This window comes from Lichenostomus cassidix, chromosome 9 (assembly GCF_008360975.1).
Source record: "Lichenostomus cassidix isolate B80296 chromosome 9, HeHo_3.0, whole genome shotgun sequence".
NCBI classification, from domain to species: Eukaryota; Metazoa; Chordata; class Aves; order Passeriformes; family Meliphagidae; genus Lichenostomus; species Lichenostomus cassidix.
In genome coordinates, this window is record NC_139490.1 from 14,582,990 (window position 1) to 14,597,168 (window position 14,179).

At 36.1% G+C, this 14,179-nt stretch overlaps 1 protein-coding gene across 1 annotated transcript in view; it reads right to left on the reverse strand.

Moving 5' to 3' along the window:
- Positions 1-14,179, reverse strand: part of RASA2 (RAS p21 protein activator 2) — a 43,337-nt gene that overhangs the window by 7,508 nt on the left and 21,650 nt on the right. The window contains exons 6-16 of the mRNA XM_085069542.1: positions 13,724-13,807; positions 11,892-11,964; positions 10,568-10,644; positions 9,089-9,187; positions 6,860-7,016; positions 5,546-5,694; positions 4,141-4,255; positions 3,605-3,679; positions 2,776-2,899; positions 1,288-1,394; positions 28-114 (exon numbers count right to left, since the gene is read on the reverse strand). Coding sequence (XP_084925668.1) covers positions 28-114; positions 1,288-1,394; positions 2,776-2,899; positions 3,605-3,679; positions 4,141-4,255; positions 5,546-5,694; positions 6,860-7,016; positions 9,089-9,187; positions 10,568-10,644; positions 11,892-11,964; positions 13,724-13,807 — 1,147 coding nt within the window. The remainder of the gene's footprint in view (positions 1-27; positions 115-1,287; positions 1,395-2,775; positions 2,900-3,604; positions 3,680-4,140; positions 4,256-5,545; positions 5,695-6,859; positions 7,017-9,088; positions 9,188-10,567; positions 10,645-11,891; positions 11,965-13,723; positions 13,808-14,179) is intronic.

A 14,179-nucleotide genomic window follows, 5' to 3' on the forward strand; every position in this document is an offset into this window, starting at 1 on the left:
AATGTGGAAGAATTTTAATAGCCTTACAAGTTTGCTTTTGGTCAAACTTCCCCAGCTCCCCAAAGTCTGGATGGCTTTTGATATAAGAGTTAATGTTCTAGAAGTCTGTGCATCCTAAAATAAAGAAACAAAATTCAGAAGTCACATTTTTTCACAGCTCCAGAAAAAACTGATTTAAAAATTATAATGTCAGAAAAGTTATTACACAAGGTAGTAAATCTGGTACATCTTCACTCTTTTTCTTGGCCCCAAGAGAAAAAATGCATATGAACTATTACATAGTTTATTAGCCACTGCACAGTGCTTAATATTTTAGTCACTATCACTAGAATTTAGTATTAGTACTGGAAAAATATTTTTACCTATGAAACATCTGAAATTCTCGAATCCTGTAATCATTACTACACATCTAACAAACTTCTGAATAACAAACATAATGAACTATCTCTGGACAAACAGTATAAATTTTCACACTACAAAGTGACCTTTAAAACTTTAAGGGTTTTACTTGATTTGTTTGCTACCTCACTGCTTGCATTTTAGTAGAGGATTATAAATACAGCCTCTGAAAGTGGCCTCGCTGTTCCCTTTAAAATGTTTAACCCTAAAGTGTTAAAATCCTGTGATTTTTTTTTACTCCAAAACCTAAAATAAATGTAAATGTATTTTTTTCTTTTGGAGGCACACACACCTGAGTAGATAAAATAAGCTAATAATTATAACATCTGGAGCAGCAGATTTTGTACATATTCTGTATTTAATGTGAAAAATAATACAAGTTTTTTAATCTCTATATTCCCATCTTTAAATTTTTTTTGTAATGTGTATCTACTTGACAACTGAAAATGGAAAATTTGTCAACACATTGCAACTAGTGGAGTCCAGAATAAATATACCAATAAATTACTGGACAACTCTACAACCTCTGCTTAAGACACAAATAGCAATAAATTTCTAGATGTTTGATTTGCTTGTTGGAAAGAACCAAGGCAGTTTAGGCCAATAGCTTAAAGGACCCTCAGTCATGTTGCTATTTTACCCAAGAAGCACATTCCCAAAAAGGTACAACATCTTTAATACTGAAAGCTCTTCCACATCATTTGAGAACCCCATTAAAGACTGAAATATCTGATGTTTAAAGAATTGCAAACATCTTAATTCCTTTGGAAATTGAGCCTAGAGATATTAAGTCATCTTATTTCCCAGTTACTGAAAGTAACTTATTCCTTCCCACACCAACAGATCTGACGGTATGAATAAAACAGAACAAAGCTTCACAAGACTTACTGGATGGTGAGGTCGTAAATGAAAAGTATGAGGTGAGACTACGGCTACAGCAAAGAAACGAAGAAACACAAAGCTGCTCACTGCAGAATACTGTACATGAGGGTCATCTGCAGAGAAAAACCATGAAATGTAACATGCACTGAACTTAACAGGAACTCATGAAGACAGTTAACATGAAAATCCTTAAGAAGATAACATCAGAGGAGACATTTATATTTTAAAATAGAATAGAAAAATCAATGAAGTGCATGAAATGGGAAAGGTGGTCATGGTAAGAAATGTTCTACTTATAGTGGAGTGTTTATTGCTTATTTCTCTGAGAAGAAGTTCTATTCCCATACAACTGGCTCATCAGCTCCACTGGTAGGAATGATGAGATGATTGCAAGCATCTACATACACAGTTGATTAGGTTTGGCCTGTATGCTGCAGCCAGAGATAAAATACTGCAGGCAGCTGCCTCAAAACACTGGGACTATTGGATTTATTAACCTGGAAAGCTACTCATTGGTAACTCAAATACATTAATGCTGTATGACAAATACAGTCAACACATATTAATAAATTTCATTCCAATTCTGAGTTGCATCATAAACCCATGGTGTTATATAACTGATGAGGTTAACAAGGATTTTCTCATTTAGTATTTTGGGTATATTTACATTTTTATACTGGGAAATACAGTGAGATCACATTCTTACTCTAATGACCATTTCAATCTGATCTGGTAAGTCAGCTATTCTAAAGGGACTGTCTAAACTAGAGGAATTTATGGCTCAGTTTCAGTGATAAACATGAGAAATGTTCCACATTATGAGAGCATATTCTTCACCTGTAGCTTATTATAGGACATTTCAGATTTTAATTGACTGAAGTATTTCAGACCCACTATGTTACTCCCATATTCAAACCATTCTGAAAAAGTTAAGCTGTTCTAACACTGGTCATATTTACAAGGCACCAAGTATTTTTTATTATCCACCTTCTTCAAAACTACCCATAACTAGTACAGCCATAGTAGTACTAAAGCTAACTTCACAGAAGTTATGAATGTGCTAGGCATAGTTAACAGAGTGGAAGTTCATGCAAAGATGCAAATGCCAAATTTATTTCCAGGTTCACATCTTGCTTCTTTGTAAGCAATCAACAGAACAGCTCTTAAAATTTTATGTATCTTTCAAATAAATCACTTCCTGTATTACTTGTGCTTTTCTTCTATTATCTCATACTTTTTTTGGTGACTTCTCATTTGCTACTATCTTGCAGTTCCTGACCTGCTGTATTTTTTATCAGAAAATAAAAAATTCCTTTTGATTGACCACAAAGTTTCACTATAACTTACAGACTGACAGAAAAACAAATGCCTGACTGTCCAAGTAAGTTCAGGGCACAGCTTTGGACAAGACAAGAATTTTGACAATCCCCATAAGGTAACTGCAGACGTTTTCAGTCTGAACACCACTTTCAGAAATTTTTAGAGAATACTTACTTGGAAATCTTTTGGCAGCCAGATGCCTCAAAGAATAAAAAACATCACACATTAGGGTAGGACAACTTATACTCGACCGCACTATCTCACGGAACACTTTGTCCACGTAATAGCGAAGATTTTCCTGCAATTACGAAAAAAGGTACCTTTTTCAGACCATGAACATTCACATTTCTCCTTTCTTTTTACCTGAGCCCAAACGTAACACTGTCTGACTATTCAATTCTGAATTTTAGTACAGTGTATATTAGAAAAAGCCTCATAATAATTACATGGCATTACTACTTTTAAAAGATAGTTTAATTATATTTACTTAAGAGTGTATAAGCACTGTCTTGCAATAAAAACTTCCTATCAATACCTGTTTTTGTAATTTGACAAAGAGGGAGTACTTCCCATGTCTATCAAGTGGATGTTAACTCTGTTGCAGCACCTACTGTCTTAAACATCATCATACTCTGGTAAGAGGGAAGCAACCACCAAAACTTCAATGAAAAATGCTAGAGGAGTTCTAATTAGGTACATCATAATCTAGATGCTGAGTAACGAACATCAGCAATCAAAACACCCAAAACACTGGTATGAAGAACTGTCATTTTAGCTTCTCCTCTCCATCCCATTTTCCACTGGGGGCTTTTCCACTGCTGTGTTCATAAACAGGGACAAGAAAACACAGCTTTTTCTTTGTTTACTGTGAAATCAGAGAGTTATACTGCTACTATGACTTACCCATTTTCCCTGACAAAGAGCCGCTTTTAAAAATACTTTTACTTCAGATTTTGAGAAAGGTTAATGTTTTGAAAAAGTAAAAACCAATTGGGAAACTCACCATATTAATTTCCACATTATCCCCTTCTCTTAATTTGATGGGATCTATTTCACAGGGTTTAGGAGACTCACATATCTGAAACAAACAAACAAAACTATAGGAGTTCAATTTTTCAGACACAAAGTATGGAACTGCACCCATTTAAAACCAGATTCTGTCCTAGATTTAGGAATAAAACTCTAAATAGGTTCTAACCATCCATAATAACATGCAGTGATCATCCTCACTTTTGTTTGTGCCTTTTTAAATGGACTGATTACATAAAGCATCACATGGGCACATTCTGCAATGGGTTGGAAGCTGGAATGACTGTCATTGACTGTTTACTTTGAAGCCTCTGGAACATGAATAACAAAAAGTAGCTCCTCCCACTAAACCAATTATTGCTCAATTTACTTTTCCTCTAGAATTCCCCCACCGGAGTGATTCCCACCATACACAGAGCTGTAATAAGAGTACCTTTGAAAGAGACAAGGATACCCAGGATACCCCAGGGGGCTGAATGTCCCCAAAGAAGTTTCAGTAGGATAACCTACCTCATCAATAACAGGTTTCAGAGTAACCTTTAGGTAGTGCTTCCCCACTATTTTCATCATTTCATCTACACACCTAGTTGCTAATGAGTTGCCTCTGAAGATTGTGTTTGCTTCTCTGTAAGAAAATATTTTATTTGAACAGGGAAAAGATAGTAAGTTCAGTTACAATATTCAATTTATACTCTATCTTGCTAATAAATAATTATTTTAAAAATATTTTTCATATATTTCAGTTAGGAATTCCAGAACCTAGATACTGAGCTGGCAATGGCACTCAGGAACAGAAAGAGAATAAACAAGAATATTATTACAGCTATTACCAAACCCTGGAACATAAATAAAATCGTAAGAAAAAGCCTAAGAAATTCTAGACAATGGAAGTTATAGTGCAGTATGAAATGTGAGAAAGAACAACTGGAGAAAATGCCAAAATAATGAAAATTTTACCTCACCAATATACAATTCCTCCAGTAGTCATGCCGAAAAAAATCTTGGCGCTACAGCACACTGCTACACTACACCAAGAAACCCAGACACTTAACCAAAACATACTTAATCCAAGGTTACACTTTTTATTCATTATAGCTGTTGAAGAAAACTGAAAGCCAACTGTGCAAAATGTATCTTTCTAATCTGAGAGATTTAGTTTAAGCGTTCTTTGTTACAGTTCAATTACAATGGAATGTGAATAGTAAAACACAGTTTAGAAAATCCTTTTCTATGAGTCACCTCTTTCTACACAGTTACGCTGTCTCACATTATTTAAATCAAGACTAACTGCTTTGAAGTGAACTGTCCTGTGGTGACAAAATCCCTCCCACACCTCCACTGGACATGACCTGGCACCTCAGTGGCCACTACTCACATCTGCTTTATTTCTCTCCTAACCACAGAGGTGCAAATTCACAGACCATATGCTGCTACTTGGAAAAACTCCTGTGCTTCCTACTTTCAAGGCATGCAGGACACATTCTTAATTACAAGGCATCTTTGTAGGAAAAGAGTAGCCCTCATTTAAGCCACATTTTAAAGGAAACGGGATAAGATTCTCGGCAAATTTAAGATTGCTCCCTGTAATAAGTTCCATCTAAGTTTATACGTTCCGATCCAATGCCCAGCAAAATTTGAAGAGTGGCCAAATTATGACATTTAAAAGAAAAACTATGTACTGTTAGACAAAGCTTTACCAAATTGCCCAGAACCATTAACTCTGACTCCCAGCTTCAAAGTGATTTTAATGAATGTTTTTATTAACTAGCATTAAAAGATGAATATATTCTAGTCAGTTTTACAAAATGAAAGAAAGAAACCAAAGGGTTTACTTATCAATGTTGTATCATGAAACCCTCTGAAACTCCAAGATTAATTTTAGAAAGAATTACATCAATAAACATGAAACACATACTGGGTGTCCTTCAGATCCAGTTCTGCCACTGCAGCAACAAAGGGAACCAGCTTATGGTGGTGCAGCAGCAGTCGTACCAGTGGCAGGACAGCATCATACTTGTCTCGACACACTTCACTCAGAATGTAGGCAGCAGATGCAGAAATAGGCTGTGAGAAAGAAGAATATGAAACCTGAGTGAAGTAGTTAAATGTTCTTCATGTATTTGAAAAAGTACAGATCAAATCTAATGAGACTATAGACATAGTTTGTTAACAGAAAGTCTCAATATTTGCTGTGTAACATGCCAATTAAAAGTTTCCATTCTAGAGATATTTAATAGAAAATTAATATTATCTACTCTATAATTACATTTAAGAATGGAATTCAGTAGCTGCTCGTCCTTCTCATTCTCCCTTAAGGGTTAAACTATGGCTTTGTCACAAACCCAAGTTAGAGGCAGGAAGCAATTGTTTTACTAAAATGTCATGTATCTTTACAGGACTTTAAAAACTACAATCAGAGGACACTAAAGTACAGTTATCGCCATTCTAAAGTGTTTGTCACCACTGTAAAGTTGGGAATTTCAATACAAAAACGAAGTTATTTAATTTAAGTAGAAAAGACAGCTGTTGACTGCTGCTACCTATATACTCAGCTATTCCTAAATTCCTGCAAAGCTGTATTTGAATATGGGCCAGCAAAAACTTCAGCCACAGCTGCTTCCTTATCTTACTTCTCCTCTGTCAGTACTTCACTAACACTGAAATGATGAAAAGCTGTAAAATACCTAACAATATAAAGTCTGGTTACTATAATTTGATTCTTGTCCTAATGTTATGCAAACCATCTACCACACTTCCCTCTTTGTCACCATGCCCACATGAGAAATCCAGTCATGCTGATTAACATCCTGGGGAAGGCAGAGGCAATTCAGAAGTAGAATTAGAAATCAATTCTGTTTGTTAATTACCTGCCTTTCACTGCCAACAATGGATCAGTGTCCCTGGAAAACCTCTAAATCCAGGAAGCCAGTAGCAGCCAATGGAAAAATACAATGTTGAAAAGAGCAACCAATGAGAATAAAGCATTTTATCGCCTCCAGGCACACAGCACAGGTTAATTCACTGTCTCTACTGGATCGTCTAAAATAAGGAAATCCTGGTACTTTGGCGTAAAAGTAAAAGCCCTAGAAGCTGTTCATCTGGCTGTGACAGAAGTAATTACCACAAAGAAACAAAACCAATTATCTAGATATGAGTAATTAATATTGTCTCATACAGGACTACATAATTCATTTTTAGCTTTCACTGAAAAAATTCTCAACAAAAGTACCTGAACATCTGAAGATTTTAGCAGCAAGTTCCTTAGAGATGCGTAGTATTCAGATGGAAGTACACAGTCCTCAGTGTAACAGATATTTAATCTAAGTGATCCCAAATCATCAGTTTTAGAAGACTTGTTTCCATTTTCTTTTGGTTGAAGTAAGTACCTGTAAGCAACATGACAATTATAAAATATTAGAATCCTATTTCATTCATTTCATTAATTCCATATTAAAGCAAAGTATCACATTTAACTACTTCAGTATACATACATTAAATCTGAGAGCTGGCAAAAAAGATGACAAAAAAACCCCAGGAAGCATGAAAGAAAAGAAATGAGCAGCATTTAACACACCTTTAACACATAACAAAAGCAAAATTTATTTTCTGATCTATTTCCTAACAGTATATACTTTTTGTAGGTTAACAGGGAATCATTTGAAATTACACTGGACCATCTCATTTCACATCTATTTCATATTTAGAGTGTTGGACACCACAGGTGAAACAGCTAGTGTAAAGAATTTAAAATGGTCTTGACTGAGACCAGACACACCACATAATACTAATAGGCTCCACTCTTGAGAAACAAGATATAGAGAAAAAGTGGGTCTGTCTCTACTCTTAGTACAAAATACATTGAACATTTCATTGGCTATAGTTTCACTGCATTCCAACAGGAGGTGCAGCCCTACAAAAATGTTAACACCTCTTAAGCGGTGTCACAGTAGTTTCAACACTCACCCCAACAAACTGAAACCCCATCTCCAAGTATTCTTTTACAGTCATGTATATCTGGACTTCTACAATCAGGAGATGAGAGTTCCTTTTTCCATAATCAGAGGCACTGCCCATGAAGGCATGCTAACAAAGTAGAACTGATTTACCAGGAGAACCTCTCCTTAACAGCACAACTTAGACTTATTTTCCAAATATTTAATAGTAGTGATAATTTATCTGCTGTGCTTCAGCTGCATCCAAAAACACATAATGCAAATTAGCAATAGTATAAAAAATTTGTTATTTTTAATCACAGAACTGTTTTTGATAAGCAGATCATAATTGGATATGAGGATGTTCAATGCAAGGTACGCCTACAAAGCATATTAGCAGACACACTCAAGAGAACTAGGTATGAGTTAGGTCAATTCAAAAAGCTACACAAACACAACACATGGGCAATGAGCCCATGCTGATATGATCTTTCAGCAGGTTGTTAATAGAGGCCTGTTTTTACATGAATATGGTCACAGCTGTTGATCAGAGCACTGGCAGAACAAGTCTGTGTCTGCAATACACTGTATAAAAATCAGAAACTACAACACAAACACCTACAGCATCACATTCAAACACTTTGAGTTCAACTTTGATACATCCAAGACACTCAGAGTCTGAGCTGGGTGGAGCAGAGCCATAATGGTTCCTGGCTAAGACCTGTGTCACATTTAGTTCCTATTTACCCTCTTCCTTCCTATCTGTTTTCTGGGTGGATATGAAAGGGCTTCCTCCATGCTTTCTTCTGTACTGAAAGGTTCACTGAAAGTGGAATATTTTACACACTTCAAGGCACTCAAATCCCTTGAACTCATGCCTTTCTGCTGCTAAGCATTTGGGACAGTAAAGGAGCTAGAGGTGGCTCCTGCTCCCAAGAACACTGGGAGGGAGGGTGCTGAGATGTCCCATGCAGAAGTGTTTCTTTCCTGAACTCCCTTCATACCTCACCCTTCCAGCTCCTGTGCCTGCTCCCCTGAAATGACGTTGGGTTGGTTTCAGAAGATACTACAGGAGCCTCCCCAAAGAAGAAAAAAAAAAAAAGGCATAGTTAATGAGCAAATAAACTGTTCATCAGTCATCCTGGAGGTCTGACTTAAGAATTTAATGACAAGTGATGGAATTCTGAGAAGCCCCAGGTTTGCTGGATAGGCTGAAGAGCACACACAGATCACTGAAATGCAGCAATCCAACCAACAGAGTTACAGTGCATCTTCCCTTCCTTCACTCTCTGCACTTCCCCCTCTAACACAACAACTATTCTGTGACTGTGGGGAAACGGCAAAAAGAAGAGCTGAATGTACCCACTGCCAAGGTTAATTACTGAGAAGGGGAACTCTATAGACACGTTTTACCTAGATTAGGATAGGAAGACATGGTTTAATGGATAGGCACAATAAAACATATCCTTTGCAAGGGAAAATATGCAAGACACAAGCAAATTCACTTCTGAACCACCATTTCTCACCATGCTTGAAAGGAATCATTTTTTAACACCTTCACAGGAACTTTAATTTCTCCTAGAAAGACGTCTTGTACCAGATTGCCATTATTCCATAGGTCAACCCTGAAAATAAGAACATTGCTTAATTTTCTTTTCTCCCAGAGAGAAATAAGCAAATTTACAATAACTGCCTTACAGCACTAATCCACATGCATGCAGGCAGCAAATGTTAGAAATCTCACTCCATTCTACATAAATCAGGAAGAATCAAACAAGTGGCTTATTAACCAATAGAACAGATAAAGAAACAAACAGTGAAAGTTAAGACTTGCAGACCTTGCATCAGTAAATAAAAGTGATACTGGCACAATGTACAGGTTCTGCGCAGTCTCCACCCCCAAAACTGTGCACATCTCTTCTCAGGTAACTGAAGTGAACTTTTTAACCAATATATTTAAATATCTGTCTAACTGCTAGAATCTGGCACACTGCAATGCCACACCAACACATGCGCTTGTTTTTCCAAGCAGCAGCTCGTACGCTTACAACCTCAAACGGAATCAGGTTCCAGACATGCACCCTGGATTTGTTCTATTACTTCTTACCTCTCTGACATTTCTGATAGGCAGCAGTTGTTAAGAACGAAAAAAACAAAAACAAAAACAAAAGACAACTAGTTTTGTTGGGGCATGACTATTTTTCTAAATATATTTGCATCTATAATGAAATATACAATTCTAATTAATGAAGCTAATAGTTAAAAATGCACATACCAAGTTAGTTCTGTAGCAGCTATTAAAATTAACTGTTAAATTCTTCTTCTGATGCTAGAAGACTAGAAACATATTCTAGCCTTGCAGACTTTCTGTCATTTAGCAGATTTGGTGCATGTATGTGCAGGAGCACAGTAAAGAAAAGAAACTGAGTGCAGGGCTCTCTATTGTTCTAACTACATTCCATAAACACAGACAGACCTGCTCTGAGGGTAAAGGAGCAGAAAAGGGAAACATACTTTGAGTATTTGCAAGGAAAAGATGAAACACAAATGTTCCTTTAAAAAGCAAAGTGAAACTGTAAGAACCTAACAAAAGAGGCTTTTCACCCTTTTGTATTAAACCAGCCAACTGTATTTGAACCTACAGACTCGGATCAGGCATGCTGGTATCTTTCAGTACAAGTTCTACTATTAATACTCTGCCCAAATTAATATAATTTGATAGAAGGTACTCATACCTCTTTACTCACAGGCACAAGAAACAGTTTAGGCTGCTGGATACCTTCAACCACTATTTACTTCAAAACAAAATAACCCCTCATCTTCAGTAAGAAATACAAGTGAAAAAATAAAGAGACTTTTCTATGTCAGAATCATCTTTCCTACACGTCTGATCATTAATTCTCTGGAGCTGCACTAAGATAAAACTGGTATTTGTTGTCTTGAGGATAAAATATTATGATTTATTAATGACTCTATGAAATCACTTTCTAATCCACATAATTTACCTGACTTCTAGTTTCTCAATATCCTCTTCTTCCACCTGAAACTGCGACTTCTTGGTGTAACTGCTGGACCTGGTGACCTGCAAGTAAATTCCTCCTATTAACACACTTTTTGTGTTATGGATATCAAAAATCAAAGAAAACCCTCCCTGCCTCTAACACAGGTAAATAGCTACTGCTCCTTCTACTGAGGAAAAAGGTCAGTTGACCAAACAACCACCTTTTGCCAGAAAGCAGATGAAAAATGGGTCAAGAAAGGTTCATGGTGGAACTCACTGAGGGCTAGCTGCTATCTAAGGGAATTATAGTACAGATCTATTAGGAAAAACAAGTATATGACATGACACTGACAAAAATTCCTTTTGTTGTAGCATGAGCCCCATGAAAGCATTAAAGTTAGCTCTGAAATGTTTAAAGAAACAACCAATAAGAAGCCCTCTCTTCTTGCCCTAGTTACAATACAACTGTAGCCTCTCATCCACACTTTCCTAATTTCTTGACTGACTGCATTCTCAATTTAACTTCTATAAATCATAAGTCATAAAACTACCAGTGGTTTGGATCACAATTTTGTCCTAATATCTGACTTCCTAAGAAATCACACTGAGTATCTTGAGCAGGTCAACTGAGACACACACCATCCATTTAAACTGTGCCGAAGTATGAAGTAATTTCTCATTGAAGTCCCACAGCAGGACCAGGATTTATAAAAATAGTAAATTATAATACATTTGAGGCACATACAATAGTTGTACTCCTTCCAGCTCTCAGTATAGCATGCTTAAATGCAAATGTAGTTTTTATTACTGACACAAATCAGATGAAAATTTAAACTCATAATTTATTGTCAGATAACCAATGTAGCATTGAAATCAACTCCTAAATAACAACAAAGTTAATTCCTTTTTAAAATAAACTCTTTTTTTGGTATAATCACCACATTACTTTATTAAATAAATAAGTTGTTTGGGTTTTTTAATTCAATCTTCTTGAAAATATTTGAATAGAATTCCACAGGACAGGTTAAAGTTATCTCAGAACTCTTGATGGCAAGAGATGATACATAAAGTGATTCAAGATAGGGAATTACCTTCATATTTGTGCTTGTGAGGAAGTAATTTTTCATACAGCAATTGGAGGGGAATGATATTGTCTGGCAGACAGAAATTTAAGTATGTCATTCACTTACATTTGAGAGGCCAGTAAAAGCTTTTCAATTTGCTTGAAGAGAGCTTTATGCATTAGGTACTGCTATGCAGCTTGCTTAAAAATATCTGAAGGGTTGCATAAAATAGATAAACAGGCAGAATAGCACACAAAAAGTTACCTCAAAATAAAATGTTTCATTAAACTGCGGATTGCTTGTTTTCTTCTTTACTTTGGTCTTCTTTTGGTCATTCCTGTTCCAATGTGGTAAAATTTTTACCATAGATAACTTAAACACACAATTATAAAGACATTCTATTGTCAAGAAGGACCCATGCATTTAAGTTAGAACATTTTGTTATTTTAGAAATCATTTTGATCAATGCAGAAAATCTTAAAATAAAAGTAATTCATCTTCACAACATAGTTTGAAGAGCTAAATTTTTAAATGCTGTATCTAGTTAACCGTGCATCTATCCAGCTCAAAGTTTGTATTTAATTTCACAAGCAGGTAAAACTTAGACATATCAATTAAAATATTATCAACAATTTCTGATGCATTTAAATTTCTTTACTACTGCCTGCAGGTAACGAACACACTTTTCCTCATCTTGTTCACCTGCAATTTCTGTTTTTCCAACCCTCTTTTGTTGAGGAAATACATACTACTTCTTTACAGAGGCTGACACTCAAGACACTGAAGTTTTCTCTGAAGGCAACTGCTGCTACTGTTAGATATTAAGCAACAAAAGGTCAAACAAAACAACTGCCCTCCCTTCCATGTGGGTTGGTTTTGGTTTTATTTTTTTTAATTTTACAAGTTTTAGAAAGGAATACAGTTTTACTTATTTATTTAGCAAAGGGCTGTCATAGTATAAAAAGACTTGCTAAAAGAAAGAAACATAAAATGCGTGGGAAAAACAGACAAGGAAGAAGGTAAATTGTCCTAAGTGTCAACTACCTATTTTCAGGCACTGGCCATATAAATATTCCAGTTATGATTCATGAGTCACACATGCATATGATTGGAAAATCTTAACCAGGAATTTCTGTCACATTTGCACATATATTCCCACACTAACATCCTCCCACTTCCATCCATATCGCAGGACTCAAGGAGAAAATGTACATCAATTTACCTTCTTTGGCAATCAGCCCTGTGATTTCTAGGTATAATGGTTGAGACTCCCTAGTCCTCTTAGGAAAAACCCAAACAAACAAAACAAAAAATTCTAAGCCAAACATAAAAAACCCAAATTATTATTTACTACCAAGGAGGGAAAAAAATACCTCATGTAGAGCTTACTCAGGGACAATCCTTCTGAAGTGTAGAAGCCAAGCAAGTTTGGTACAAGACATCCTGGTACTATGCCCACAAAGGCAATTCCTCAGCACCTCAAAAAGAGGGTTTGATGTTGCAAAAAAGAAGCAACTGAAACTCAGGTTGCTTATTGGGCAGGGACTTGCAGATAGCAAATGTGTGGGATGTGGGATTTTTCTTAGAAGAAAAACTCCAACAGTTATTGTGGATTACTGATCCAAAACAGGGAGACATTTGAACTGTGGGGACTTTGAATGTAGCATCCTGAAGGTGTTCTAAAACCTCTACTCTCTCATCTCTTCCCAATTGCTACACATTTGCTGGAAAGAAACTCACACATTAGGAAAAACAAAGAGAGGAAGGTGAGTGAGCAACTGGCTGTATCATCACATACAGGAATTCCATATAAATTAACAGGAAGTACAGGGCAGAAATCAACAAAACGTAAGAAAGAACTGAGTCACAAGTGGTTCTTGACTAGGGCAGACAATTCAGACAGACCAAACACCATCCCAGTCTTGAGAGTACAGCAGGGAAGGGGAGAGAACAGCATCCATGGAGATGTGATGTACACATGAAAGCACTGCAAGGTTTTCCTGTGTTTTAAAGATTTTGCTCAAAACCTATGACTTTCTTTTCCAATTCAACATCACAGCATTTTTTGAGTTATTCATTTCATCCTAAAATGTTACCTGGAAGGCCCCACAAGAGAGACTGTTGCATAAGGATCACAATTCTGTCCGTTTATAAGAGGCAGCCCATGGCACTCCTTTATGCTACAAGGAAAAGGTAAACAATAGATCAGTGAAGCAATTATTTGGCTTAAAAAAATAAACCCCAAACAATGCTGTCTTTTTGAAAACTTTTTTAAGCCCTGCTTTGTTACACACAGATATAGCTATACACTGATCCAACATAATGTATGTGCCTGAAGTAGATCTCTAGATGGTAATACAAAATAATACTCAAGTATACAGTCAGACTTAAGGGGCTCTGTGAGAACAAAATTCTTGAAACTGCTTTGATAAAAGACATTCTACTACCTCACATGAATGACAAAATCCTAAGTAAAATGAATTGCCGTATGTTAGAAGAAATTGCAGATTTCATTAACTTTTAAATTTGATTTCTCAAGGCCCACAAAAAGC